Raw genomic sequence first — 27,246 nt, forward strand, 5'->3', positions numbered from 1 at the left:
TATAAATATCTTTTTAGGCCAGTTACATAGTCACAAGCAATTTCATTAATTTAAAAAAAAAAAAGTATTTACAAGACCAGAAAAATCTGGTTTTTAAATGAAAATTTTATTCATAAATCTATGACACACTTCTGTTGCTTTGTAAGTTGTAACACTGACTCTAGTGAGCTACTAAGTACCTTCCATTTAAGCTAATATTATAATTAACCAGATCATTAATTAATTAATTAATTGAGGTTCTTTTCTTATACCAAATGACCTGTTCACGCTACACCAACAACTCTGGCCAATTAAGCTAGGTTCTATCTATCTCACAATGTTTCACATGAACCGAGATGCTACCACACAGTATTCTCTAATAAATAATACAATACAAAAGAGTACTTTATTAAGCTTGTATAATTAATTTAATGAAAATTATTACAAGGGTTAGTAGGAGCTTGGGTTCTCTTAGTTGTATTTATGTGAGCTCTTTGACCTTTTTAAAATTCCTCGATCCATAAATATACACTCTCTCCTTCTCTACTTGCTCCAACCCCCTGCATCTCTCTCTCTCTCTCTCTATCTATCCCTCTTTCATAGTTTCATGTGCATTTCTCTCCTTCATTTCTAGTTTCCCATTTCTTGATTTATGATACCTATCTCTCCTCTTTCTTTTATATTTTGAGACTTTAGTTTTGTTGAATCTGGATTTTCCCTCTTCTCTTCTCATTCCTTAACCAAACCTTCAAAAAAAACAACCAAGTATGTAAGTTAGTCTCATTCTCCTTCCAAATCTAAATCAAAAAATTCCCAAAAAAAATTTGATTAAAAAAAAAAGGTTCTTATATAGTGTGCTCTTCTTGTTTGGTTAGTCTGGATTTCTCTCCAATCATTATTCCTTAAAAGTACATTTATAAAAATATTCAAATTATGTAATCTCAGCCCATTAGCCCATTCAATCCCCAACTTTAAAAAAAACAAAAAAAAGGTTAAATTGAATCAAAATCTGAACTTTTAAAAGCTTCAAGCTAGATACCCTATAATTAGTCCTGGATAAATTCTTATAGCCCTACTTTATAAAAAAACCAAAAAATCATGTAATTGTCTCCCTTCTTTAATCCCTAGTTGCCTCCCTCCAAAAAAAAAAAAACCCCAAAAAAAGACCCATAACAAAAAAAAACCACTCATGGAAACAGGTGGCGCTACACCGAATGTGTCGGCTCCGGCGACACCTGGCACGCCCGGAGCACCGCTGTTCAATTCAGCGGCACGTGTCGACTCGTTGTCGTATGATAGAAAATCAATGCCAAGGTGCAACAAATGTATACCGTTGGATTCATGGGCGTCTCCTCAGTGCTTTGGAGATCATATGCCCAAATTACCTGATGTCTCTCTCACCCGCAAGGTAACATCTTATATATATATATATATATATATATATAATCTACCCATTTTTGTATTCATTTGCTGCTTCTCATTTTTTGTTTGTGCTCTTTATTTTCCCCTTTTGTTAATTGCAAGTTGTAACACACCACTCGAGGTGTGTACAACTGTACATGTTTTGGGATTGCAAAATCATCATCAGCTCATTTACTATTTTTTTATCACTCACTAGGAAATTTACAAGTAAACAAATACTATACCATATATTGCTCTTGTTTAATTATATTACCTACAGACTATTGCTTTATGAATTCAAGATAGCAAGGTACTCTTTTCTATTTTTTCAATTAATAAGTCTTGATGTGCTGTGTGTGGTGCAGTTTTTCATGTGGTTACGTAGCTGTGTATAATATATGTCAGCATGATTGCAGGCTGTCCCTATCTAACCCTTTAAGCAAAATTCAGTTGTTAAATTTAACCTTTTCTCGCAAAGAAATATGAAATATTAACTTTTGGAACAGGTACACTATTTTATAATTTAGCTTCAAACTTTGATGGTTTGCCTAGTTTTCAGCAGATATTTAAAATTGCAGCTCTGGGGACCGTTTTAGAGTAAAATTTTTGAAACCTTTATATATAAAGCTAATTTATTTTATACAAATTATTATTCTTCTTTATAGAAGACTAGTCCTAATTTAGCGGAACCTTTTTTTTTGTTTAATGAGATGAATTAAAAGAAACTTTGTTAATTAGAATGCTCTTTATAACATTATTATATATCCTTAATTGTGAAAAAATTGTGATGTATTTAAAATGCTGATTTTACTTTTAAAATTCTTTCATATAATTACTATAAGGTTGTGAATTTAATTTTCATTTTTCATTTTCGTATAACAAATTTGTCATACTTGATAGTGATTTTGTATTTTGAATATTTTAAATAATACCGACCTACAAGATATTTTCTTGGAAAAAGATACGAGGTATCTGTTAAAAAATCATATCTGCTATTAATTACAGATTAAGGGTCCGGATCCTCTGAAGTAACCTAATTTTTTAATTTAAATCCGGATCGTACGATTTGAATCCTGGCCAATTCAGTCCGAGTTGGAGCGTCCGGATCTAAACTCAAAATTTGAGTTACTTTAGGAGATCCAAACTTATTAATTACCGATGTGACATAACTCATTATCAGGGTTGTAAAAAACGGTTGTTTAAGTTAATTAATTAATTGATTAATTATTGGCAGCGATTAACTGAGAGCTTAAGCATCAGTTGCTCTGCAATCTTCTCATCATTTAACTAATTAATAGAAGTTTACTTGTACTAGAGAAATAAATTGAAACAAAGAATTTTGGGCACATGATCTTATCATAAAAATGATTGCTCCAAGAAATAAAGTCAAAACTTAATACTATTCTTTTATTGATTGCACTGTTCCCTAATTTTGGGAGATCCCTTCCCTCCCTTCCCTTGAAATATAATAAAGATAGTCAAACTCAAAGGGTTATTAAATGGTCTTTCGTTTTTTGTTCCTATACTTACTATTTAATAGTTTCTTCCAGGTTTTTTTATTATTAAAATTTTGATAAAAAAAAATATTGATAAAAAATAGTGCACTTTTTAAAAACATGAATTCAATTGTTTTAAGTCATGGTTGATGGTTCTAAATAGCACGCTATAGCGTTTTCGGACCATAAAAACTATGGTGCTATCGACACTATAACGGTGCAATATGACAATAGCGTCGTTTTTTCAGTTGTTCTGCTATGATGCGATAAACGTTATTTAAACCTTTTATCTGAATACATGAGTTTAGACAAGCTGCATATATATAATTCTTATTTAGTATATAGAATAATTTTTTTTTCATATTCTAAATACATATATTGTGTTATTAAAAACTGGATAAAAGCTTGTTAATTTTTTTTAAATAATAGTATTATTCTTTAAAAAAGTTTCCAAATAGACTTGTATGTTTAATGTTTAATAATCAATTGATATCAGAGATGGATGCTTCTTGCTTAATTAATTACCCAATACAATAATTTAGATCAATTTCATATTTATAAAGTGGTTAGGCTTTCACAAATTCTTAAAACAAAGTTGAGTCATCAAATTTTTTAATCATTAGATCAATTTTTAACATATGTCAAATTTAATTGTATGATTACAAATTATCCATAAAAATTTATTTATTTCACATTCTATTTGAATATTTTATTTATTTTTAACTGGATCAATTTTTACATTCTATTTGAATATTTTCCTCAATTAAATTTTTATTTATTTTACATAGGTATTTGTATATATGAGGTGAAATCCAAATTGGAGTCTTAGTAATTAAATATTTGTTAGAACCTTAGTAATTATACAAATTAATTATATAATTAAAATGCAGAAGAGTATACAATTAAACTATATTAGTTATGATACATTATTTTTAAGTTTTAACCCACCTAATTAATTAATTAATTAATCCCCTTCTAGGTTTCTGAAATTTCCTGATAAATGGGACCCACACACGTTGGCCAGTTGATACTTGATAGTCAGTACGTAGTAGAATAAAACCAAAAAAAATGAGCGAACAGGGAGGTTAGGTCGGCAAATGTGGACCCCATTGAAGTCAAACTTAGACATCACAAATATCTTTTTCATCCTTTTTCAACTCTCTCTCTATATATATGTCATGCTCATTTTTAAATATTTTGTATATGAAAGGCAGCGGCTAAGCAGATTTTTTTTTTTTTAATAAAAATATGTTAAATATTTTGTTGGAAATGCCAAAGATGGAAAAAAAAAATCATGTTATAGATGATTCGTTTTTTTTTCTTAAAATTTGTATGTAAATTTCATTTTTTTTTTTTGTCACATAAAATATTCAACCTATATACAAACTATATATAATGAACTGAATTAAAAATCAGTCTTTGATTTAGTAGCAAAAGGTGACAACGTGAAAGATCACAGGTTTGCAGTTCAATATTTTTTTTATGAGTATTAAAATTTGAAAGCTGGAATTTGATCTTTCTTTAAAAAAACTCTCAAGGAACCTTATGTATGTTTAAAGAAATCAAATAAAAAATTATGGTGGCTAAACCGATCGGAACATGCTTTGTTTTGTTAGGCAATTAAAAGATATAATATCCTATCTTATCATATATATTATCTCAAAGCTTATAGGTTTTGGCTCATTCTGCACCTACAAGTAAGTTTCTAATATTTTTGTATCTAGCTATCTGTTTCTTCTTCCAATAATGACATATATATATATTTGTATTCACAAGCTTCTAAGAATAAATATTAATGCATGCATCATTAATTTGCAATGTATGTTTTTTTATTATATAAAGTCAAACAATGTGGTATGGCTTTTTTATTTTTTTTAATCATAGCTTCTTGATTGATCAAGATGCTTGCTCCTGGTACCAAAAAATAAGTATTATTTAAGTACCATTTTTGGATTTGTAATACCTTATAAAATCATGAATTACAAGGACATCTCACCTATTGTACTCCAAAAGGACTACAATTCTTTGAGTATAACAAACAATCTATCTTCAATCTACCATATATTATAAACTTTTATTTAATCAAACTTGTTTCATATCACTCTTTTATTTCACTTTGCTATGTGATCGATAATACCATAATTTTAATTGAACTTCTGTTGCCGAAATAAAAGAGTATCTTTTTAGATCCTTCTGTATAATATTTATAGGTTTATTTGTGTTTTCTGCATAAATATCCACAATTATGTTAACATAAAAAAAAAGTTGCTCTAAACCCTAATTGTACAATTTTTCTCTTGCATAGATCTTATACGAATTATCTCTACAATTAATTGTCAGGTATAATAAAAAAGTGTTTTTCATATCTTTTATTAAGGTCACTTTTGATGGTTGCCTTTAGCTAGACCTAAATGAATGCATGACTTGTATAATTTCCAAAAAAAAAAATCAACAATTTTATATTGAAGATTTTTAGAATTGTGATAGACAATGAAAAAAGAATTTATATATGTAATAGCTCTAGTCTGATTAGCCTTTCAAATAGAGTGAGAAAATTAGCACGGCGAAGTTAGTTCCGTTGCGGAACAGTACGGTTACGCTGCGGAACAGTACGGTTACGATATGGAACAACACGGCATGCGTATCTTGTATCATGACTATTTGCGTGTTGTGACTATCTTTTAAAGATTTGACACTGTACGTCACGTAAAATATCTGATCACAGCACGGCATGTGATCACGCAAGTCACGTATAATTAAGACTGTTAGATCTTAATTAAATGTGAATCTTGAATAAACTTGTCTAAATTATGTTCAAATGGTCACATAAGTCACGCGAGTCACGTTTGGACACAGCGTGACACATGACAATTTATGTGTCGTGGTTACAACACGGCACCGCGTATAAAAAATTAATTTGATCATGATACAAACTAAAATCACGATAAGACACTCTTTTTTTTCCACTAGCCTCTTAACTAAAGTTGAAAAAAGTCGGGTATTATCTTTAGAAAAAAAAAAAAAAAGAGAGAGGTGGGGGGGACAAAGGGCTGCATGGCTATGTGCTAACCTAGATATAGTACTGTGTTAATTATATATGGTCCATAAACAGATGGCAACAAATAATAGACATGACAGTGAAATGAGAGAAATGATAGAATGCTTGAACAGAGAAAGAAAGGTGTTAGAATCCATCCAAAACCAGTATTGACTTGAAAATCACCTCAGCAGTCTCTTCCACTACTGAGCTGCTCATATTAAAAGCCTGGTAAAAGAAATGTTTGCATGTGTTTGTTGAGAGAACCCAAATCATCTTTTAAATGATGTAACCTTTTTACTTAGTTGCACTGAATTCATTTGGAAAAAAATTTAGCAAATACAAAATAGATTTTTAATGAAAGAAGATGATTTTTTTTTTCTTTCAAATTTAGTAATTACCGGAGATCCGATAAAGGACTGTACCGAACTAATATCCGATACACTTTTTTTTTTGGTCTATTTTCCTGTACCGGAAATTTGATTCGGTACAGGGTGAGAGCGCACAAGCTATGCAGCCATTGGCGTAGTGTTGTGACAGGGGTGTACAAAATTTAATTTTCGGTACCTCAAGGGTGTACCGGAAATTAAATTCGGTACTTGCTAAATTTGTAAATAAAATAAAACATCAACTTCTTTCCTGAAAAACCAATTTTTTTATTTACTAAAAAAAATTAATTCATTTACTAACAGTAACATACTCTTTTTCAAATGGATGGTTTGGTTGTGGCTTTTTTGCAATTTCTTCCTGGTCTGGTTATAAGTAGCCCTCTTTCTTTTAAATTGAATCATTTTTTTTTCCTGTATGGGGGAAGGAAGTTCAGTGCAAATAGTAATTGAATCATTTTTTTTTTTTAAATTGAGTTGTGTTAGCTTCTGCAATCTTTATTCTCATTTAAGAAAATAATCTTATTTAGTTTAGTTTTTAAATTTGCAATTTTTTACAACTCCCAGCACCGTACTATTTTAGTTTAAATGAGAGAAATGATTTAATGCTTTGAACAGAGAAAGAAAGGTGTTTGAATGCATCAAAAACCAGTGTTGACTTGAAAATCACCTCAGCACAGTCTCTTCCACTATACTGAGCTGCTATGTGTGGCTCATGTTAAAAGCCTGGTAAAACAAAAGCATGTATTTGTTGAGAGAATCCAAGTCAATCTTTAAATGATGTAGCCTTTTTACTTAGTAGCAATGCCAATCATTCATTTACTATATATATATATATATTTTTTAATTTAGAAATTAAAAAATTATATATTTGAAAAAGGAATTTATTATTATTTTAAAAAAATAGATGAAACCGCACCAATGATGTGGTTCCACCAATAACAATGTCTCAGTAAATTTCAAAAAAATACATGGTCAGGATGGAGTTTAAGGTCTGAAAAATATTAGAACCAGATCATTAGTGTGGTCCTATAAATCTACACCTGGTGGAACCGTACAAATAGTGCGGTTCTATCTATTCTTAGAGAAAAAATATATCAATCCCTTTCTTGAAAATTTGATTTTTTTTTTTTTTTTAACTTTCTAAATTAAAAAGATCATCCTGTCCATTAACTAACATACTCTTTTTCAAAATGGATGGTTTGGTTGTGCCTTTTTTGCAATTTCTTCTTGGTCTGGTTATAAGTAGCTCTCTTTCTATATAAAATGAAACCTACAAAAAGGGGGAAGGAAAGAAGTTCAGTGCATATAGTAATTGAATTATTATTATTTTTTTTGTAAATTGAGATGTATTAGTTTCTGCAATCTATATTCTCATTTGAGAAAATAATCTTATTTAGTTTAGATCTTGAATTTGCCACTCTATGCAACTTGCATCACAAAACTTTAGAAAAATTTGGAATTGAATGTGAACCAAAAAAATGTAAATAGAAAAACCAGAAAACTGTAATCCACAGCAACAAAACTTAATTGATAACAACAAATGGTAGAAAATTATTTTGATTGATTGCTTCATTGCACAAAACTTTGATTGTACTTGACAAATTCTCCTAACAAATTAATGCTAATAATCTCCAAATTTAAATAACACCAGCTCGGAGCAGAGTTCGTCGGCACATTCATCCTGATCTTCTTTGCAACAGCTGCACCAATTGTGAATCAAAAGTACAACGGTGCCGAAACCCTGATTGGCAATGCCGGCTGTGCCGGTTTGGCAGTGATGATTGTAATCCTCTCCACTGGCCACATTTCTGGTGCACATCTCAACCCGTCTCTCACCCTAGCCTTTGCTGCATTCCGACATTTCCCGTGGGCCCACGTGCCAGCCTATATCATTGCCCAGGTGTCAGCATCTATCTGTGCATCATTTGCTCTGAAGGGTGTATTTCACCCGTTTCTCTCCGGCGGAGTGACCGTGCCATCAGTCACCACAGTGCAAGCATTTTTCATCGAGTTCATTATTACCTTCAACCTCCTATTTGTTGTTACAGCTGTTGCCACTGATACCAGAGCTGTATGTATTAATACTCCTATGATAAGTTAATTTCTGGAGTGAGGCTATATATGGTACTATGCATAGCGCAAGTTGGTTCGTACTACGGATTAATATTTTATGTTTTTAAAGTTCAAATAGTCAATCTGACTTGGTCAACATAATTTTCATATCAAAATGTACTTGTAGGTTGAATTTTACATTTTTTTAGGAAACTTTTATTATTTTTTTAGAAAGATAGAAAATCACTACTTTTGAATGGTTTAGAATCTTTAGATCAAGTGATTTTTTACCTATCTAAAAAAATAGTAAAAAATAATCTATAAAATGTAAAATGTAAAATTTTATGTACAAGTGTATTTTCATATAAAGATCATGCTAAACGGTTCAGATTGATTGTGGACTATAAAAATAGAAATATTGATCCGTAATACGGACCAATATGCGCTACGCATAGTACCGTAATCTCACTCTAATTTATGTGTAACTTCCTTTTCATTTTTTTTCTCAATACTTTTTTTTTTAAAAATTATGGCTTTCATTGAAACAGGTGGGAGAGTTGGCTGGAATAGCAGTTGGGGCTGCTGTCATGCTTAACATTCTGATAGCAGGGTATGTACTAAAGAAAACAAATGAAATATTTTTCCTATTTACATGTTGGTTTTAGGTTTACATAATAACAAGGTTTTTCTGGTATACTTTTTTTACATTAATACAGGCCATCGACAGGAGGATCGATGAATCCAGTGCGTACACTTGGTCCTGCTGTTGCAGCAGGAAATTACCGGCAAATATGGATATATCTCGTGGCGCCTACTCTAGGTGCACTGTTTGGAGCAGCTATTTACACAACTGTGAAGCTTAGGGATGAAAATGGAGAGACGCCACGTCAGGTCCGAAGCTTTCGCCGGTAGACGGAATACCTTCTTATTTATGATATGCCCTGTTCAGGGTTTCAAGTAATAATTATGTGTGTAATAATACCTGCTTTGCTTTGCTTTGCAATCTGTGTGTGCAAAAACGGAGATCAGTTGTTATTTGTTTACGTTGTATGGTATGTTTAAACAATAAGCAGCGACTTGCTAAGTAAATTTATTATGCTTTTATCTCTTTCTTTTTTTTATTATGGTATGGTACATTGGTACCAATGGGTTAGGAACGACATGAAGATATTGCCATTGCATGAGGACTCCCTGAAGTAGGTACCAGTACCTGATATTTAACAACTTTAAATATTTATGGATAGCGAAATACAAACATTGGCATGCAACTGAAACTTCATCTTACCCTAAATTTAGGATGCATTTTTTATTATGGAAAATAAATGTTTATACAAGAAAATATAACAAAAGATGAATGAGTTCTTATATTTTTAATTTTGTATCGACCTGGTGGACCTGATCACAGGAAGCACTAACACCACAAGCCACATACCAGTATATAACATTTCATAACAACACATTACTGTTGTGTTGACTGACATGATCAGTTAGATCAGATAGTTTGCCTTAGCTACCATAACAATACAATACTGTTGTGTTGACTGACGTGATCAGTTCTAAGAGCAAACTTTACTGCACAAAATACTGTCATACTATTTGTAAACTTTCAAAACAAAAGATCCCATCACTGCTCCCAGAAAACATTTCCTAGTTCTTATAAAAACTAATATTCTGTATACTCATAGTCTCATACCCAACAATTTATGCAACATCTTCCTTTTCTTCTTTTGTGCAGCCCGCCTTTCCTTAAACAGTCCTTCTCTCTCCTTTAACCAAAAAGGAAGATCCATATCAGGCGAGCAATCCAAAAAATCGACAAGATCATCAGGCGGGTGCTCAAAAAAATCCACTAGGTCCTCTGAAAAATTTGCACTTAACTTTGAGTTCCTTTTCTCACACTTGTTATCCTTTGATTGGCTAGAGCCCTCACCATTCCTAGAAACAAAAACAAAGTTTAGGATCAGTCGAGTATTGTGCAACTCGAAATCAAACTAGATGTGCATGATGCACACATGTGACAAATAAAGAAAAAGCGAGCTCTAGAGAAATTGTACATACACTGTGTCATCAACTACCCGTTGCCGTTTTGTATTTGGCAACACTGATGCATCTAGCTGTTCAGCTGTTGATTTTCTCTTGTGGTTCAAACCCTACAAAAAGAGGACTTGTTAGTGCAAACTATTAAGTCAATATATAAATTATGGAGTGAGGCTATGGTACTATGCCAACTGCACATCAATCCGTACTATGGATCCATATTTTCTCGTTTCAAAGTCCAAACAGCCAATCGAAAACATTCAGCGTGATCTTCATATGAAAAATGTATTTGGAGATTAAATTTTACATTATTTAGAATTATTTTACTATTTTTTAAATTAAGTGGAAAATCACCTGATTTAAACATTCTGGACCACCCAACAGTAGTAGTTTTAAACTATCTTAAAAAAATAGCAAAAAAATTAATTAAAAAAAGAAGAAGCAAAATCCAGTCTTTAAATATATTTTCAATATGAACCCATAGTATGGTCCGCGCTTTGCAAAGTACCATAGCCACTCTAAATTCTGAGAAGTTTTTAAGTGATACCTTTGTGGTTTCCACAGGTTCGTGTGCATCCCCTGCCAGTATCTTGAGTGCATCAAACTCCTCCCCTTCAAACGCCATCAAATTCATGATCGCTGACATCACCAAAACACACACCTTCCAAAGAAAATCGGCCCGTGCACGCAAACCCACCAGCATCAGTTTCATGAAATGCTGCAGCATTAACACTGATCTCTTACAGCTCACAGTGGACCCCGCACTAATTGCATCATGCAAGATCTTTCGCACGATCTGATCTGCCTTCCTTCCCACCAAACAGCACCCTGCATTATTCTCCAATCCCAAAGAGCCCATCAGTTGCCGCTCCAGTTCGAGATGTTTACCTCTTTTACCGGCTTTCTGTGCATGTGCTTTCATTGTTCTCGCTTCAGACACCGCTCTAAACAGAGATGAGGCCATCAGCCTTGCCAAGGCAGCAACACTCACCAGCTCTTCAGAAATGTTGCATCCAGCTTCTTGCTTATTTACTAACACATTATCAGCCAACAACATCGAGACAATACCTTTTAAAGTATTCCCGGTTTGGAACCTAGTACTTTCATGCATGATTTGCTGGGTTTCGTCAATATAAGAGGAAATACACAAGAATAAATTCTTTTGAGCGATCATTCCATCCCCGTGACAATCTAGATCATAGTTAAGAGGTTGCTTTTTCGCATCACGGCTTAAGTAGGGCCTTAATCTCTGACCCAAATCCAAATCACATAAAGATCTCCAGTAAATTTTGGCTGATAACTCAAAAGCACCGATGGCCCGGTCAAACCCTAGTCCCAAAACGTGTCCCGGGTTTTGGGTTTCAATGCACCTGGATGCTAATACAGCCAGGTGAGCTTGGAGAAGGTATGGCACGGGAGATCTGAAGCTGGTATTGAGCAATGCTAAGGTCGAGTCAAGACCTAACCCTACCTCAGAACTTCCTCCATCATGTAATGCAGTAGACATTGTCAGAGACCGGCAGAATGAATCAGTGAAGTTCAGGAATATTTGTTTAGGGAATGACAGACAGAGGTGACATAACATGAGTTCTCGGATCGAGGGGGCTCCAGAAGCTTCAGGAATCCGCTGTGTGGAACGATCCAAGAGACGCCTTAGAGTAGGGTGCACCACAACTTCTTTAATAAAGACCTGAAAAATTAAAAAACAGTTACCCTTTCTTAGCTACAGTTTTTTTAGGGCCTTGTGGTCTATTTGGCATTTATTTCCATAAGTGATAGTAAACTAAGGCTAATTTGGTTAAAAATTGATTCAGTGCTCTATTAGGTGAGACGACCCCCAATTGCACAACCAGAAAACAAGTACCAGATCAGTCTGATGCATACCCAGTTCCTACATGACTTTATCTCATTGCAGGTACTCCATAGCACTACTAAAGAGTAAATTGAGGCAAATTTAGGTCAACTTAAGGGCAGCACAAGATAGATTGAGGCTTAATTGCAGAACTTAATTATATACCAATTTAGGTAAAATTGGTTTCAATTGGTGATATTCCAAAGTTCAGTTCTTTACTAGGTTACATTTTGGGATCAGTTGCACAATGGACCCTGGTTTTCTTCATCTGGTACTGCCAGTGAATATAAAAGAAGCTTATCTAAGGTACTGTTTGAATTTTACATTTTTTTTAGAATTTTTGTACTATTTTTTTTAAAAGGTAGAAAATTACTACTTTTGAATGGTCTAGAATTTTTAGATCAATTGATTTTCTACCTATATAAAAAAATTCTAAAAAAATGAAAAATTAGATCTACAAGTACATTTTCATATGGAGATCATGTTGAACAGTTCAGATGACTGTTTGTACTTTAAAAATGGAGATATTAATCCATAGTACAGACCAATATGTGCTATGTATAGCACCATAGCCTCCAATCTCATTGAAGCTTGATTGAGTAATTTACAACTACTAAGGAAAGAAATGATACCTCGAGCAATTCAATAAGTCCAGGAGGAGTTTTGGCAGTGGAGCTTTGACCATAGGCACAAATGCCACCAACAACAGCAAACAGATCCTTCGACTTGTCTAACAGAATGGGATGCTTCAAAAGAGTCAATTCAGAAATACATTTTCTGAAACGTTGAATCTCTGAAGCATACAAAACCCGCGATTTGCGAGATACTCCAGGTGTCATAACATGTGCAATCCTTTGTTTGACAACTTTGAAAAGAGCATCCCATTGCTTGCTGAGAAAATACTCCTCAGAGTTGGTCCCATCGAGCTCTTTCTTCACTTGGCTTCTCGTTCTAACCTACAAAGCAACCACAAACAAACGATGACTAAAAAAGTAAAGATCAAAAGAGCCTAGGTTTCAGCAACTGGGACGAATTTGAGTGTCCGTAGAAATAACTAACCATTGATTATCGGATCCAAGAGATTCAAGATCTCTCCGTTGGCAAACGGAGCGAGGCGGAGAGAAATAGAATTGGAGGGGAAGAGACGACGAGTGAGTGAGAGAGTGTCAGACTGAGACCTAGGCGAGTTGTCTCGAGATCAATTCGATGCTTATTTAGATTATAGGATTTTGTTTTGAGATTCGTGCTAGATTAAAACGGACGATTCAGATCTCATTCTACACGGTCACGTATTGTACGGGATTGAATTCCAGCCGAAACTAGGGTTTTTTGCGCGGGAAAGAAAGAATCCATGTACTCTGAAGTAACGGAATTTTTCTGTTTGGATCGGAATCCAGGCCTCTTTAATAGTTGTGCGGATTATAATTGGACGGTCCAGATCCAAACATAAAGTTTCTGTTACGAATTCGGAAAGAAGATCTTGTGACCTTTGAATATTAAATGAGTGAGTCTATGGTACTATGCATATTACGATTTGGTATCGTGCTATGGCTCTATATTCGAGTTTTCAAATTCTAACGGTCGATCCGAACTGTTCATCTTGTTCTCCATATTAATATGTGTTTGGAGACCAAATTTTACATTTTTTTAAAAAAATTTACTATTTTTTTTTATATTTAGAAAATCACTTAATCTGAAAATTCTGGACCATCCAAAAACAGTGATTTTCAATAAATTTTAAAAAATAGTAAAAAAATTTCAAAAAATGTAAAATTTGGTCTCCAAACACATATTAATATGGAGAACAAGATGAACGGTTCGGATCGACCGTTAGAATTTGACAACTCGAATATAGAGCCGTAGCACAGTGCCAAATCGTAATATGCATAGTACCATAGACTCACTCATATTAAATTATGTCTATGTTAGTGTTAGTTCTCATTTCTCACCCATCTTAACGCAAGGGTTCTTTTATTTCATATTTCTCCTACTTTTAATTTAGTTTTTATTTTAGCACAAAAGTACCACATTTTAAAATCTAAACAGATACATATATAAAAGGATTTTTTTCAGCTTAATTTTCAAAAATACATATATAAAAGGATTTTTAATATATACTTAAAGTTAAAAAAATATATTGTTGAGTTAATTCCCCGTAAATAAATTCCATTTGACCTCAATGGTATCAAATGAATAGAATACATAAGAATTCAATAATTAGAAATAATGAACCACTGCATTTTTGTTTTGATTAGACAAATAAAAAAGGGCAATTACTCAATAAAAATAGTCAGATTTCATGAAACAAAAATCACAAGAAGTTTGGTGACATCTGAAAAAGTTCTTAAATTTTATAAGATATGATAATAAATTTGGATTTAGTTTTTTATGCATCAATATTGAACCAGATAGACAGCATAACCATTCAGACTTCGAATTTTAATTCAAATATTCAATTTGAAAATCAAACACCTAATAAAGCGCCTATTCAAGTCCATTGTTTTGTTCAACCAATTATTCTTAGATTGAATGGGCTTAGGAAGCGAAATCATTTGGGCTCTTAAATATTATTAGGCCCAATAATCATTGTACATTTTTAACGGCCTTCATCATCAATTTCACATGAACCATGATGTGTACCAATCTCATATAAAGCCTTTAATTTTCCATCACATATATTTTGTGTACTTTTAATTCTAGAATAGCACATAAAAGATTTCCTTCACTTTACGGTTTGAGATTAACTCTTAATCGCTTTGGAATTCAAGCTAGCGCAGGGTCAATATTATTGGGCTTTGAGATTCGTGCCAAGTTAAAAAGAACAGTCCAGATCCAATAATTGTAAAAAATTCTCTATTACAGTACCGGAGAGGATCTGAATTCCATCCAATTCATGCATTTAGAGTAATTGATAGCTATCGGCAGGAGGAGCATGAAATAATCGAGAGCGAGTCTATGGTACTATGCATATTACGATTTGGTACCGTGCTATGGCTCTATATTCGAGTTTTCAAATCCTAACGATCGATCCAAACCGTTCATCTTGTTCTCCATATTAATATGTGTTTGGAGACCAAATTTTACATTTTTTGAAATTTTTTTACTATTTTTTTAAATTTATTGAAAATCACTGTTTTTGAATGGTCCAAAATTTTCAGATCAAGTGATTTTCTAAATATCTAAAGAAATAGTAATTTTTTTTTTTAAAATGTAAAATTTGGTCTCCAAACACATATTAATATGGAGAACAAGATGAACGGTTCAGATCGACCGTTAGGATTTGAAAACTCGAATATAGAGCCGTAGCACGGTGCCAAATCGTAATATGCATAGTACCATAGACTCACTCAATAATCGATCAGGTACCTAATCTATTATGCGTAGTTTATATAATAACATGATATCTCTCTCCATCTGGAACTGTATTCTTCGTATGAAACTCAAATTAATTATTGCACTGCCAAACCAAATGTATTCAACGGTCCAGTTCTTTTATGTACTTCATTTTTTATTTTTTTTTCAATCAGTCAAGCAAATATTTTTTTTGCTTATTATTTTTGTTTTGATTTGGCAGATTTTAAATTGCAACTTAGGTGTTAGTTTAAGTTTGTAACAATTTGTTCTTTTTAGGGAATGAGGACTGGTACCGGTATTGTACCAGTTTCTAGCAATGTTTTTTTATTTTCTTGTTGCTTTTACCATCAATTTGAGTAATTTTTTATCATCTTCTGACAAAACAGTGAACATTTAGTTTAATAATTCATTACTTTATATATTTTTTATTAGGAATATAAATTGGTTCTTACTTTCAGTAAACATATTTATTTTTCTTTATACAAAAATACATTTTTATATTATATTCTTACTACCTTAAATTTGGTTTTTTTTTTCTTTAAGTAACTATTTTAATACATTTGGCATTATATTCTCCGTTTAATAAAAAAAATGAATGAATGGTAGTAACATGAAGGAAAATGGTAATTGTCTTCATTTCATGGCCAAATTGTCTATTTTAGATGGATTTAATTGTCTTCATTTATTTTTTGTTTTATGCTTTATAAAAACGTTGACCATAGAAAAAATAATATATGGATGGTAAAATAAAATTATTCATTATAATCTATATTTTTCTATATGTATGTTAAAAAATGGTCAATTTGATTACTTTGATGAAATATATTTAATTACTTTTAATTGAAATTATAACACAATTTAATTAATCAATCATGTCATATGACAACAAGAATACGAAGGGTAAAATAGTCTTTCACTTCTCATATATATTTTTTATTCAAATATATACTACAATCTTAATCTTTGTTATTTGCCGAATACAAACTCCTTAGCGCTTCTTAAGTTCTTAATCCTTCATTCGTTAATCCTTATTGCCGAAGGGGGTCATAGGTTTGGTAAAATTTAAATTACCCAAGCTCGACAAATTTTTTGTCATCCTGCAAAGAAAGATTATTGTCAACATTTAAAATGAGAACCATTAAATATGCATATTATTGATCGATTCGTGCTATTTATTTATATTATTAAAGTTCAAATTAGTTGATCCGAACCATTAAACATGACGTAAATTGAGTATTAATTCTTGTCTTCGACAATTATGCATTTGCATTTATATGAAATCGAAACTGAAACAGCTTCAGTCAAAATTCACCTAATTAACTAAATTAGAAGTAACCATGAGAATCATAAAGGTCGAACATAATCGTGAAAGATCCCCATGACCTGTTACAGCCTACCACAGTGATGATTGAAAGTATGCTGCAGAGATGTCTTACCAGTGTCCAATTCTCTTACCAATATTCATCATGCACTTGAATGGTCACGGCATGCGAATAATCACGCCACGTGAATCACGCCGTGTCTAAATGTGTTGTGATCAAATGTACCTCGCGTAACTCGTGTGACCATTTAATCATAATTTAATCATTTAATCAATATCTAATTGTCATAATTACACGTTACTACATGCCGTACCGTGCCGTAACTAGATCTTTCACGTACATGATGTGCCGTGCCATGCCAAAGTTTCAAAAGATAGTCACGGCATGCGAATGGTCATGACACGGGATACACGACACGTATATGACGTGCATGCCGTGCAGTTCTGTGCCGTACCCGCGTCGTTTTGTGACGGAACCGGCTCCCCCATGTCATTTTTTCCACTCTACAGGTATCTAAGTCAAATTGGGCAAATAATTTGGATTTTTTTTTAAAATAGAACAAAATTTAATATTTTTAACGAAACAAGTACTGTTAATTTAAATTCTACAAAAAGACGGAAACAAATCTGCGGGAATTCTCAGGGATTTCAGGGAGCCTGAAATTCTGAATTCAACTATTTATATGTTTTGAGATTTGTGCATAAAAAACTGTCTGCTTTGAGATTCGTGTATAAAAAAATTTTGATGGTTGAATTTGGAATTTCAGGGTCCCTAAAATCCTTAAGAATTTCAGTAGATTTCATTCCCAAAAAGACGACTCCACCAAGGCACAAAGATGTTTGCTCCATCAATTCGTCGTAAAGTCATTTTGAAAACCATCTATATAATCTGACTATAAAATTCAATTGTAAATAGTCCTACAGATCTGCAGGATGAAATTGTTTCTTTTTTTTTGTAAAAATAAATAAATTAATAGTACTTATTATGTTATAATATTTTAAAATTAGTTATATTTAAAAAAAAATCCCAGAATTTGTGTGAGGGATTGAAAACAAGAAAGACAAAATGTGAGGGATAGAGTCCGAAAAGAAAAGGGAATTGTAGTGACTTGTATAATATCATTATGAACCTTCTTCATGTGGCAAGTACATAAATATCCTTTTGTGCAGCATTCTGATTTTTATAGGCTTGTAAAGTTATTTGGCCTCCCAACAAAGTTTTCATTTTATATTCATATTTTTAAAATCAGTATTTTTTTTTATCTTCACCTTTTATTTTATCTCATATTATCTGTGAGAAATACAATCATCTGAAACTTTTTATTGAAATTACGGTCTCATATTTTTTGCATCTCTTTTATTTTGGAATTTTTCTTTTACTATTATTTAAGATAAGTACAAAATCACTATTTTTGAATGGTCTAGAGTTTTCTGAAAAACAGTGATTTTGTACAATTGTGCTTATCTAAAAATAGTAAAAAAATTCAAAAAAATTTAAATTTGATCACAAAGCATATTTTAATATAGAGATCATGTTGAGTTATTCGGATCGACATTTTTTACTTTAAAAATAAAAATGAAAATGTGATCCATGATAGGTCACGAAAACAACGGGACATATAATCCTACTCTATTTATATTAAAAAATATATATCAAATTTTTCTTGAACTATTAATATATTACACGGAAATCACAAACTTTAAAAACATGTTCTTATGATACTTTGTAATTTGTACGCGTTGATACGTTGATAACTATCTCGCCACACTAGAGGATGGTTCATGAAATCCACAAAGGATCTGTGACATGGAACGTCTAATTTTGGGTTGTTATGACTTATGAACTTATGATCCAAATATTGCCATCCACATTCAATCTTTAGACTGTGCTCCAGAAAGGAATTAAAAACTTCTTAAATTTGGATGCACTAGATAATAGCGAGAATAGCTACTGTTGAGAATAGTAAATTAAGAATAGCGAGAACAGCTATTATTTAAGAATAGCGCTAACTCAAAGCTATTCGGAAGTTGTTTGAATTGAACATTTAGAATAGCTACTGTAGGGATTGAGGCTTTGAGAGAATTCATTTGCTATTTCATGTTTTTGTAGGAATAGCGAGAACAGCACTATTCTCGCTGTTCCTGAGTATGTTTGGATGGATCGGAACAGCGCTATTCTCGCTGTTCTCGCTATTCTCGCTGTATCCAAACATAAAGGACAGAAACGAGAACGAAAAGGAATGCGGACTGCTCAAGCCGTGTACTTGTTTGAGAAGATGGAAATCGGACAGAGAAAGGACGGTGTGATGGATTGAAAACAGGAAAGACAAAATGTTGTCCTTGTCTGGTAGATAGAGTCCGAAAAGAAAAGGGAATTGTAGTGACTTGTATAATATCATTATGAACCTTCTTTATGTGGCAAGTACATAAATATCCTTTTGTGCGGCATCTGATTTTTATAGACTTGTAAAGTCATTTGCCTCCCAACAAAGTTTCCATTTTATATTCATATTTTTAAAATCAGTATTTTATTTTCTTCACCTTTTATTTTATCTCATATTATCTGTGAGAAATACAATTATCTGAAACTTTTTGTTGAAATTACGGTCTCATATTTTCTGCATCTCTTTTATTCTTGTACTTTTTTTTACTATTTTTTAAGATGAGTATAAAATCACTGTTTTTGAATGGTCTATAATTTTATGAAAAACAGTGATTTTGTACAATTGCACCTTTCTAAAAATAATAAAAGGTTTCAAAAAATATAAAATTTGATCGCCAAACATATTTTAATATAGAGATCATGTTGAGTTGTTAGGATCGATATTTTCTACTTTAAAAATGAAGATAAGAATGTGATGCATGATTGGTCACGAAAACAATGAGACATTATAATGCTAATCTATTTATACTAAAAATAATATGAAATTTTTGTTGAATTATTAATATATTATACGGAAATCACAAACTTTAAGAACATGTTCTCATGATACTTTGTAATTTGTATGTATTGATGACTACCTCGCTACACTAAAGGATGGTTAATGAAATCAACAAAGGATGTGCGACATCGAGCGTCTAAATTTGAGTTGTTATGATCCAAAAATGAGAAGGATTCCAATGCCTCATTTTTTTTTCATACCTCATTATACATCATATTTTATATCTTTATTTTGAAAGTCCAAATTATTGATCCAAACTGTTCAATATAATATTTATACTAAAATATGCATGGAGATAAAATTTTATATTTTTTGAAATTTTTTACTATATTTTAAGATAGATACATAATCACTGTTTTTGAACCGTTCAAAAAACAGTGACTTTCTATCCATCTTAAAAATAGTAAAAAATTTCTAAAAATTATAAAATTTCATTCTTAACTATATTATAGTGTATATATTATGTTGAATGGGTCAAATCGATAATTTAAATTTTAAAAATAAAAATATAAAATATGAGGTATAAAACACACGAGAATAAATGGTTCAAATCGTTTTTTACAGTACATGGGTAAACCCGCCACGGCTTCCTGTCAACGCACAGAGAGAATTAAACCCCGACTTTTCTTCGAGTCAGCTATTATTTCATTAACAATTCCACAAATAGTAGGCCCCATGGGTCCCACCCCGAGATAACGGCATCAGCAAAACTTGGTAATAAGACCAATTCTCACGATTTATTTTTCATTTTTATCCCGTCGACTGCTCGACTGCACCACCACCATAGAGAGAAAAAAAAAAAAAAAAAATCACAGTATATATGTCCAAGTCAAGTCGAGTTGACTCGACTTGTATAAGTGAGATATTTTCAGACGTAAAATTGCCTCTCTGGTGTTGCATTTACCAGAAAAGCTCAAGCTCTGGTGTCAGATTTCAATTAATAGCCGTAAATTTATAAGAAATCCCTTCTCTTCTCTGGTTGTTTAATTAGGTAAGTTTCTTGTTTCTACTTTCTTTTTTAGTGTTCAAGTCCCACCTTGACATAAATTTTTGATACTATTAATGTTTGAGCAGTACTTGATTGACATCAGTTTTCTTTCTATTTGAGAATGAATTTGGCTTTCTTTAAGTGGGAACTGGGAAGTATTTATATATTGATTTGGTAAATTGGTCGAACCATTGTGAGCATTCTCCAATAAGAAATTTCTGTGATGTTGTTCACCTTTTTTTTATTTAAAAAAAAAAATTCTCACCTACTTATAGTCATAATTGTTTATTTTACGTGAAAATCCACACATATTGCAAATTCATACATCAAAGAGATTAATCAAGCTTAAACACTCTTTCTGTAGGAGGTTTTATGGAAGGAATATTGGAAGGTGACATCAAACTTTTTTTTTTCTTTTTTTCTGTTTAGAACTTTAGATAGTTGAGTTAGTTAATCCAACATTTAGAGTTCCTATTATGATTATATATAATATACTTTTTTCCACACCCAAATATGTAATGTTTTACAAGAAAATTGTTGAGGGGAAATTTGTTTTAACTGTCAATGCCTAAAATTGCATGCTACTTTAATTCTACTATAGCACAACCTTTTCATTTTTTATACTGGTGCTCTTTTCTAATGTTTGGATTACTATTATATTTCAGTTCTTTGGTTACAACAGGCATTGATCTCTCACAAAACCTTGGACATGATCATGAAATAAAATTAGGACAGGCTATGAAGTTTGTAGTTGCGCTGCTTTTATCATCCTGCTTGAGTTGTAATGCTCTAATATCTGATCTGGAAAGTAATAACTTTTTTTCCCTTATTGGCTTTTTTATTTTATATTAGGGCTTTTGGCAAAAATTCAGGGTGTTTTGTGCAAATCTCTTTCCATTAATTGGCATGACTGTTATTGTGTTTTCTTTTTGTATAAATTCAAGGTGGTGCTACTTAAGTAATAAAAATTTAATAACTCTTCATGTACATCAGTGGGAGCATTGATTGAAATAAAGCTGCAGCTAAATGACACTCAGAATAAACTCTTTGACTGGTACCAAGATGAAGTGTATTGCGGTTCCGTCGGTGTCATTTGTGACATTAATGATCATGATCATGTTACTGCATTGTAAGTTACTTTGGCAAGTTCTTTTGTATGGTACCAGAGTAATAGTACCAGTTGACATTATAATGGTTTTCTTTTAATGGAAAATCTGTGGGAATTCCCACTCCTTTTAATAAAAGTTATTTTGGCAATTTAATCCAAAAACCAACTCTTCCTAACTTTTCTAAACAAACGATAAATGAAAAATTGGAAAACAAATTTTATTATTTTACTTATAACTACTTCTCTTTTCCTCTTTCAGAAAATTAAATTCTATGGGATTTACTGGTACTTTATCTCCAGCTTTGGCAAATCTGGCATACTTGAATAGATTGTACGTTGTTCTCATATATATATATACATATTTTTGTTTGTTACTGGTAATTAGATCACATTATACTATCAGTAGTTGCCCTTAACCTGTAATTAGTTCAAAAGCGGTCAAAATTAGATTTGTGCACACAGCCAGTAATACTGTTACATTATTAATGTAATATCTTCGTGACTGTGTTTATTTGAATTTGTGCAGATATTTGGGGGATAATAAAATAATAGGTGGGATTCCTGAGCAGCTCGGAAATTTATCTAGCTTGAGTGTTTTGAATTTACGAAATAACCTCTTGACTGGAGCAATTCCTGTATCTCTTGGAAGATTATCGGAACTTTGGACTCTGTAAGCTTTATATTTTTCATATTAATTCATGCTATTCTTGTGGACATTTTTGTGTTTAATTCTTTCCAATTACTGTATGTTTAAGGGACAATAGTGGGATAGAACCCCAAATATTTTAACCTTTTAGTTTCATTTTGAATTCTCTTGATTTGGGTTAGGATCTTCAGTGGAAACAATCTCAGTGAATCGATTCCTGAATCTGTAGCATGCTGATTTTACAAGTTCATACCAACATCTTTTATTTAATAAAATAAAGGTAAAGACTAAAAAGTTGACCTTTTTTTTTTTATTTTCTTAATTTTACAGTGAGCTTGCTTTCAACAACCTCTCGGGTCAGATACCAGAACCACTGTTTCATGTTTTCAATTACAAGTAATCCCCCTCCACGCACACACAATGCAAAGCACCTAATAATAAAGAAAAGGAGATGCCCATGACACATCTCATTATATATTATGCATTCTTTATGAGTTGTAAATACTAATAATTTATTTTTAATTTTGTTTCAGCTTCACATATAATTTCTTAGACTGTGGAGACAACTTCCGGCATCTTTGTGCGTCTGATTATCCTGTTCCAACTAACGGTACTCTTTTCTAATATGTTCAATCAATTATTTTTACTCAAGATGGTCAATTAATCTGGCTAATTATTGTCAATAAAATCTCAAACTTACGACAGGTGGATCCCATGCACCTAACAACGGGGTTATCTTGGGATGCATCTTTGGTGTGCTAGCTCTGTTCATCGGTTTTGTTCTTTGCAAGTTTAGGAGAAATAAATACTACAATAATGAGGTTTTTCAGGATGTAGAAGGTATGAAATATGAATTCTACTTTAAATTATTTTCTTTCAATCAACTCATCCTCGTTTTTCTTTCAATTCACATTTTTAGTCATATTCCAGGTGAAAATGAGTGTAGGATATCACTTGGACAATTAATTAAGTTCCCATTGTATCAACTAAAGGCAGCAACCAATGACTTCAGCGAAAAAGGTGTTTTGGGGGAGGGGGCTTTTGGTAAAGTATACAAGGGGACCCTCTATGATCAAGAGAGAAAACCTATAAAGGTTGCGGTAAAGAGATTAACTAATGTAGAAAGGCCAGGGGGTGAAGAGGCATTTCAAAGAGAGGTTGAACTCATCAGTGTAGCAGTTCACCGGAATATCTTGAGGTTGCTTGGGTTTTGTGTGACACCAACAGAGCGACTTCTCGTGTACCCATTTATGGAGAACTTGAGTGTTGCCCGGCGTCTAAGAGGTACCTCCAATTTAATCATAAAGTTTGATAAAGCATAATATATTAAATATTCCTTGAAAACAGAAAAACGATTGAGGTTCTCCATATGCTCGATCAGTATGGCCCATGAATTAAAAATTTAAAATCAATGTTAACTCGAGTGAAGTATTGTTAACACTTGTAGTTCGGAAATATGAAGTTGTTATGTTTATGCAATTTAGAATTAAAAATCTAAAACATTATTGTTTGATCTTAGTTCAATTCATTCTTAGGGAAGAAAACCTTAGCAAAGATCGGAGCAAAATGTCACACAGCTGAGCTAGCTGTTATTTGTTTATTTATTTATTGTTATTGAATGAAGAAGTTTCAACCATTCTTTTGTTTGAACTCATTCTAGCACCATATAAAAGTTAGCCACCTACCATACCGAGACAAATTTTTGGGTGCAATTACAAATATGAGAAATGTTAATTCCTTTTTGCAGATATCAGAAAATTATTTGTTGCAAAAGAACCTAGATTTTAATGCTGCATATATATCTATACTTGTTGTTTTAGACTCCAAACCTGGCGAGCAGGTGTTAGACTGGCCCACAAGAAAGAGAATTGCTTTAGGAACCGCGCAAGGTTTGGAGTACCTGCATGAGCATTGCGACTCCAAAATCATACATCGTGATGTCAAGGCGGCTAATGTGTTGCTTGATGCAGATTTTGAGGCAGTTATAGGAGACTTTGGCCTCGCTCAGTTGGTCGATATTAGAAAGACCTCAGTTACCACTGCGGTGTGTAGAGAGATTTTATTTGAAGTTCTTATGTGTCAATATAATATCAAATTAATGCACATACATCAGTGAAGTGGAATTTTAGGACCCAGGAAGGTGGTACAGATCAGATATATATATATATATATATCCTTTTATCTTGTAACAATAAGTTTACTTTGGCACTGGGGGTAACTGGTAAGGTTGTTTCAGAGGGCTCAATGTGAAATTTCCTACACTTGTGGTGGCATGCATTGTTTTTCAGGGTATAACTGATGCTCTGACATTATGCAGGGTAAAAATGGAAAATTTCCATTTTTTAAACTTCAGTTAAATATTGAAAGGCCAAGTAAAGGAAGAAATATGATGAAACCAAACTAAAATCTAGCTGGTACCAAGCAAATAGCTGGCAATGTATAATACAGGTAGAGGAACAACTAATTCACAGAATTGATGAATTTGATGAACAGGTGCGTGGGACCCAGGGCCACATTGCGCCTGAATATTGGAAAACGGGGAGGTCATCAGAGAAAACTGACGTGTTTGGTTACGGGATCATGCTTCTTGAGCTTGTCACAGGGCGGCATGCCATGTTCTTTGAAGAAGATGATGATATTCTCTTGCTTGACCATGTAAGACATACCATTGCATTCACTTGTTTAACTATTTATTAGCTAACAAAAATATCAAACATATCACTTCTTCTTGTACATTACTTATTTGATGTTTATCAAAATAAGACAATTTTATGAGAGGCTTTGATAATTAGTATGAATGGCCTGATAAAAAAATTTGCAACTTAAAAGGTGATTAATCTTCTTCCGAGAGAGAATAGGCTGGAAGCAATCGTCGATCTGAAATTAAACGGCATATATGACAGCCAGGGTGCTGAGATGCTTATCCAGGTGGCATTGCGTTGCACACAAACCTCACCCGAGTTGCGGCCAGCCATGTCAGAGGTTGTACGCAAGTTACGAGGGGAGGGATTGGCTGAAAATTGGGAGTTGCAGGAAGTGCATGTTACACAAAGACTGGCTTTCGAAATAGATCAGCGAAGAAGAAATTGTTTAATAAAAGGTGACAAGTCTTTGTATGTACTAGATGCAATTGAGCTCTCATCCGCTAAATGAGATTTTGTGGGTAGAGAGAAGAGCAGGGGATAACATAGATTTGAAGAGCACCGGATCTCATTTCTGGCTTGAGATGTTGGGCTGGCCAAACTCACTTTTATCCAAATCTGAACAGCATAAAAAAATTATAGATCTTATGGTCATCAAATATTTGTTTGACTAATTGTTAAAAAAAAATATGAAGTACATAGAAGAACCATAACATTGATCAACTAATTTCAAGTATTTGGTAGAGATCTGATCATAGAGATTGCAATTACAACAATTTTACAGTGCATGATAAATATGGAAAATGGCTACAACTAGTTACCAGTACATTGTTATCTTCTTCTACTTTAGAAAGGAGGGCATGGAAAATTGCTATAATAATTCTAGAAACAAACAAGTTTCTGCTTTTAAAGTATTATAATTTTCTTATATAAACATCTTTTTTTCCATAATAAAAGATGCATCATAAATTTAGGATAAGATGAAGTTTCAGTTGCATGCTATTTTTGTATTTCATTATTTATTAATATTTAAAATTGATCAAGATCTAACGGTCCTATCCTAATTACACGTGACTCGTGTGACAACGTGTCATGCCTTGCCGTGAGTAGATTTTTTCCGTGATGTGCCGTGTTGTTCTAATTTTTCTAAATATGAACACACCACATGAATGATCACAGCACGGAACATGCAAGATCTTTCGCACGATCTGATCCACCTTCCTTCCCACCAAATAGCGCCCGGCATTACTCTCCAATTCGAAAGAGCCCATCAGTTGCCCCTCCAATTCGAGATGTCTATCTCTTTTACCGGCTTTCTGTGCACGTACATCCATTGTTCTCGCTTCAGACACCGTCTAAACAGAGATGAGGCCATCAGCCTTACCAAGGCAGCAACACTCACCAGCTCTTCAGAAATGTTGCATCCAGCTTCTTGCTTATTCACTAACACCTTATCAGCCAACAGCATGGAGACAATACCTTTTAAAATATCCCCGGTTTGGAACCTATACTTTCATGCATGATTTGTTGGGTTTCGTCAATATAATAGGAAATACACAATAATAGATTCTCATTCTTTTGAGTGACTTCATTAGATCTGTTGGATCCAAAAAGACCAATTATTTCATCCCCGTGACAAACTGGATCATAATTAAGAGGCCGCTTTTTCGCATCACAGCTTAAGTAGAGCCTTAATCCCTAACCCAAAATCCAAATCTCATAAGGATCTCCAGTAAAGTTTGGCTGATAACTCAAAAGCACCGATGGCCCGGTCAAACCCTAGCCCCAAAACATGTCCTGGGTTTTGGGTTCCAATGCACCTGGATGCTAATACAGCCAGGTAGGCTCGGAGAAGCTATTGAGCAATGCTAAGGTCAAGTCAAGTCCTAACCCTAGATCTACCTCAGAAATCCCTCCATTGTGTAATGCAGTAGACATCGTCAGAGACCGGCAAAATGAATCAGTGAAGTTCAGGCATATTTGTTTAGGGAATGACAGATAG

At 32.9% G+C, this 27,246-nt stretch overlaps 3 protein-coding genes across 7 annotated transcripts; 2 read left to right on the forward strand and 1 right to left on the reverse strand.

Moving 5' to 3' along the window:
• Positions 1–464: 464 nt before the first annotated feature.
• On the forward strand, positions 465–9,457 carry LOC144556697 (aquaporin NIP3-1-like). The gene is made up of 4 exons (XM_078305092.1): positions 465–1,387; positions 7,954–8,373; positions 8,903–8,964; positions 9,071–9,457. Exons 1-4 carry the CDS (start codon positions 1,169–1,171, stop codon positions 9,264–9,266), a joined length of 897 nt encoding a protein of 298 aa, XP_078161218.1. The 5' UTR covers positions 465–1,168; the 3' UTR covers positions 9,267–9,457.
• A 386-nt stretch (positions 9,458–9,843) lies between these two features.
• On the reverse strand, positions 9,844–13,415 carry LOC144556804 (2-isopropylmalate synthase). Its single transcript, XM_078305256.1, has 5 exons — positions 13,303–13,415; positions 12,876–13,199; positions 10,939–12,081; positions 10,413–10,504; positions 9,844–10,289 (listed from the first exon to the last, which is right to left on the reverse strand). Exons 1-5 carry the CDS (start codon positions 13,303–13,305, stop codon positions 10,034–10,036), a joined length of 1,818 nt encoding a protein of 605 aa, XP_078161382.1. The 5' UTR covers positions 13,306–13,415; the 3' UTR covers positions 9,844–10,033.
• A 7,797-nt stretch (positions 13,416–21,212) lies between these two features.
• On the forward strand, positions 21,213–25,903 carry LOC144556801 (LRR receptor kinase SERK2-like). 5 transcript variants are annotated; one of them, XM_078305255.1, is made up of 12 exons: positions 21,213–21,239; positions 21,531–21,656; positions 21,842–21,977; positions 22,216–22,287; positions 22,483–22,626; positions 22,933–22,998; positions 23,136–23,212; positions 23,290–23,442; positions 23,533–23,886; positions 24,423–24,646; positions 25,096–25,257; positions 25,432–25,903. In XM_078305255.1, exons 1-12 carry the CDS (start codon positions 21,221–21,223, stop codon positions 25,753–25,755), a joined length of 1,857 nt encoding a protein of 618 aa, XP_078161381.1. In that variant the 5' UTR covers positions 21,213–21,220; the 3' UTR covers positions 25,756–25,903. The 5 variants fall into 5 exon arrangements, with proteins under 5 accessions (XP_078161381.1, XP_078161377.1, XP_078161378.1 ...); XM_078305251.1 differs by lacking the exon at positions 21,213–21,239 and having other exon boundaries at positions 21,519–21,656; positions 23,308–23,442; XM_078305252.1 differs by lacking the exons at positions 21,213–21,239; positions 22,933–22,998 and having other exon boundaries at positions 21,519–21,656.
• Positions 25,904–27,246: the final 1,343 nt, after the last annotated feature.

This window comes from Carex rostrata, chromosome 7 (assembly GCF_964058835.1).
Source record: "Carex rostrata chromosome 7, lpCarRost1.2, whole genome shotgun sequence".
Lineage (NCBI taxonomy): Eukaryota > Viridiplantae > Streptophyta > Magnoliopsida > Poales > Cyperaceae > Carex > Carex rostrata.

What these genes read in the sequence shown, in the direction of transcription:
- LOC144556697 (XM_078305092.1), top strand. Translation starts at nt 1,169, where the DNA reads ATGGAAACAGGTGGCGCTACACCGAATGTGTCGGCTCCGGCGACACCT. An exon ending in ATGTCTCTCTCACCCGCAAG is followed by an intron (nt 1,388 to 7,953) that starts GTAACATCTTAT and finishes AAATAACACCAG; the next exon opens with CTCGGAGCAGAGTTCGTCGG. An exon ending in CTTAACATTCTGATAGCAGG is followed by an intron (nt 8,965 to 9,070) that starts GTATGTACTAAA and finishes ACATTAATACAG; the next exon opens with GCCATCGACAGGAGGATCGA.
- LOC144556804 (XM_078305256.1), bottom strand. An exon ending in GACTTATTGAATTGCTCGAG is followed by an intron (nt 12,082 to 12,875) that starts GTATCATTTCTT and finishes TTAATTTTTCAG; the next exon opens with GTCTTTATTAAAGAAGTTGT. An exon ending in AACCTGTGGAAACCACAAAG is followed by an intron (nt 10,505 to 10,938) that starts GTATCACTTAAA and finishes CTCTTTTTGTAG; the next exon opens with GGTTTGAACCACAAGAGAAA.
- LOC144556801 (XM_078305255.1), top strand. An exon ending in GGTTTTTCAGGATGTAGAAG is followed by an intron (nt 23,443 to 23,532) that starts GTATGAAATATG and finishes GTCATATTCCAG; the next exon opens with GTGAAAATGAGTGTAGGATA. An exon ending in ATATTCTCTTGCTTGACCAT is followed by an intron (nt 25,258 to 25,431) that starts GTAAGACATACC and finishes GCAACTTAAAAG; the next exon opens with GTGATTAATCTTCTTCCGAG.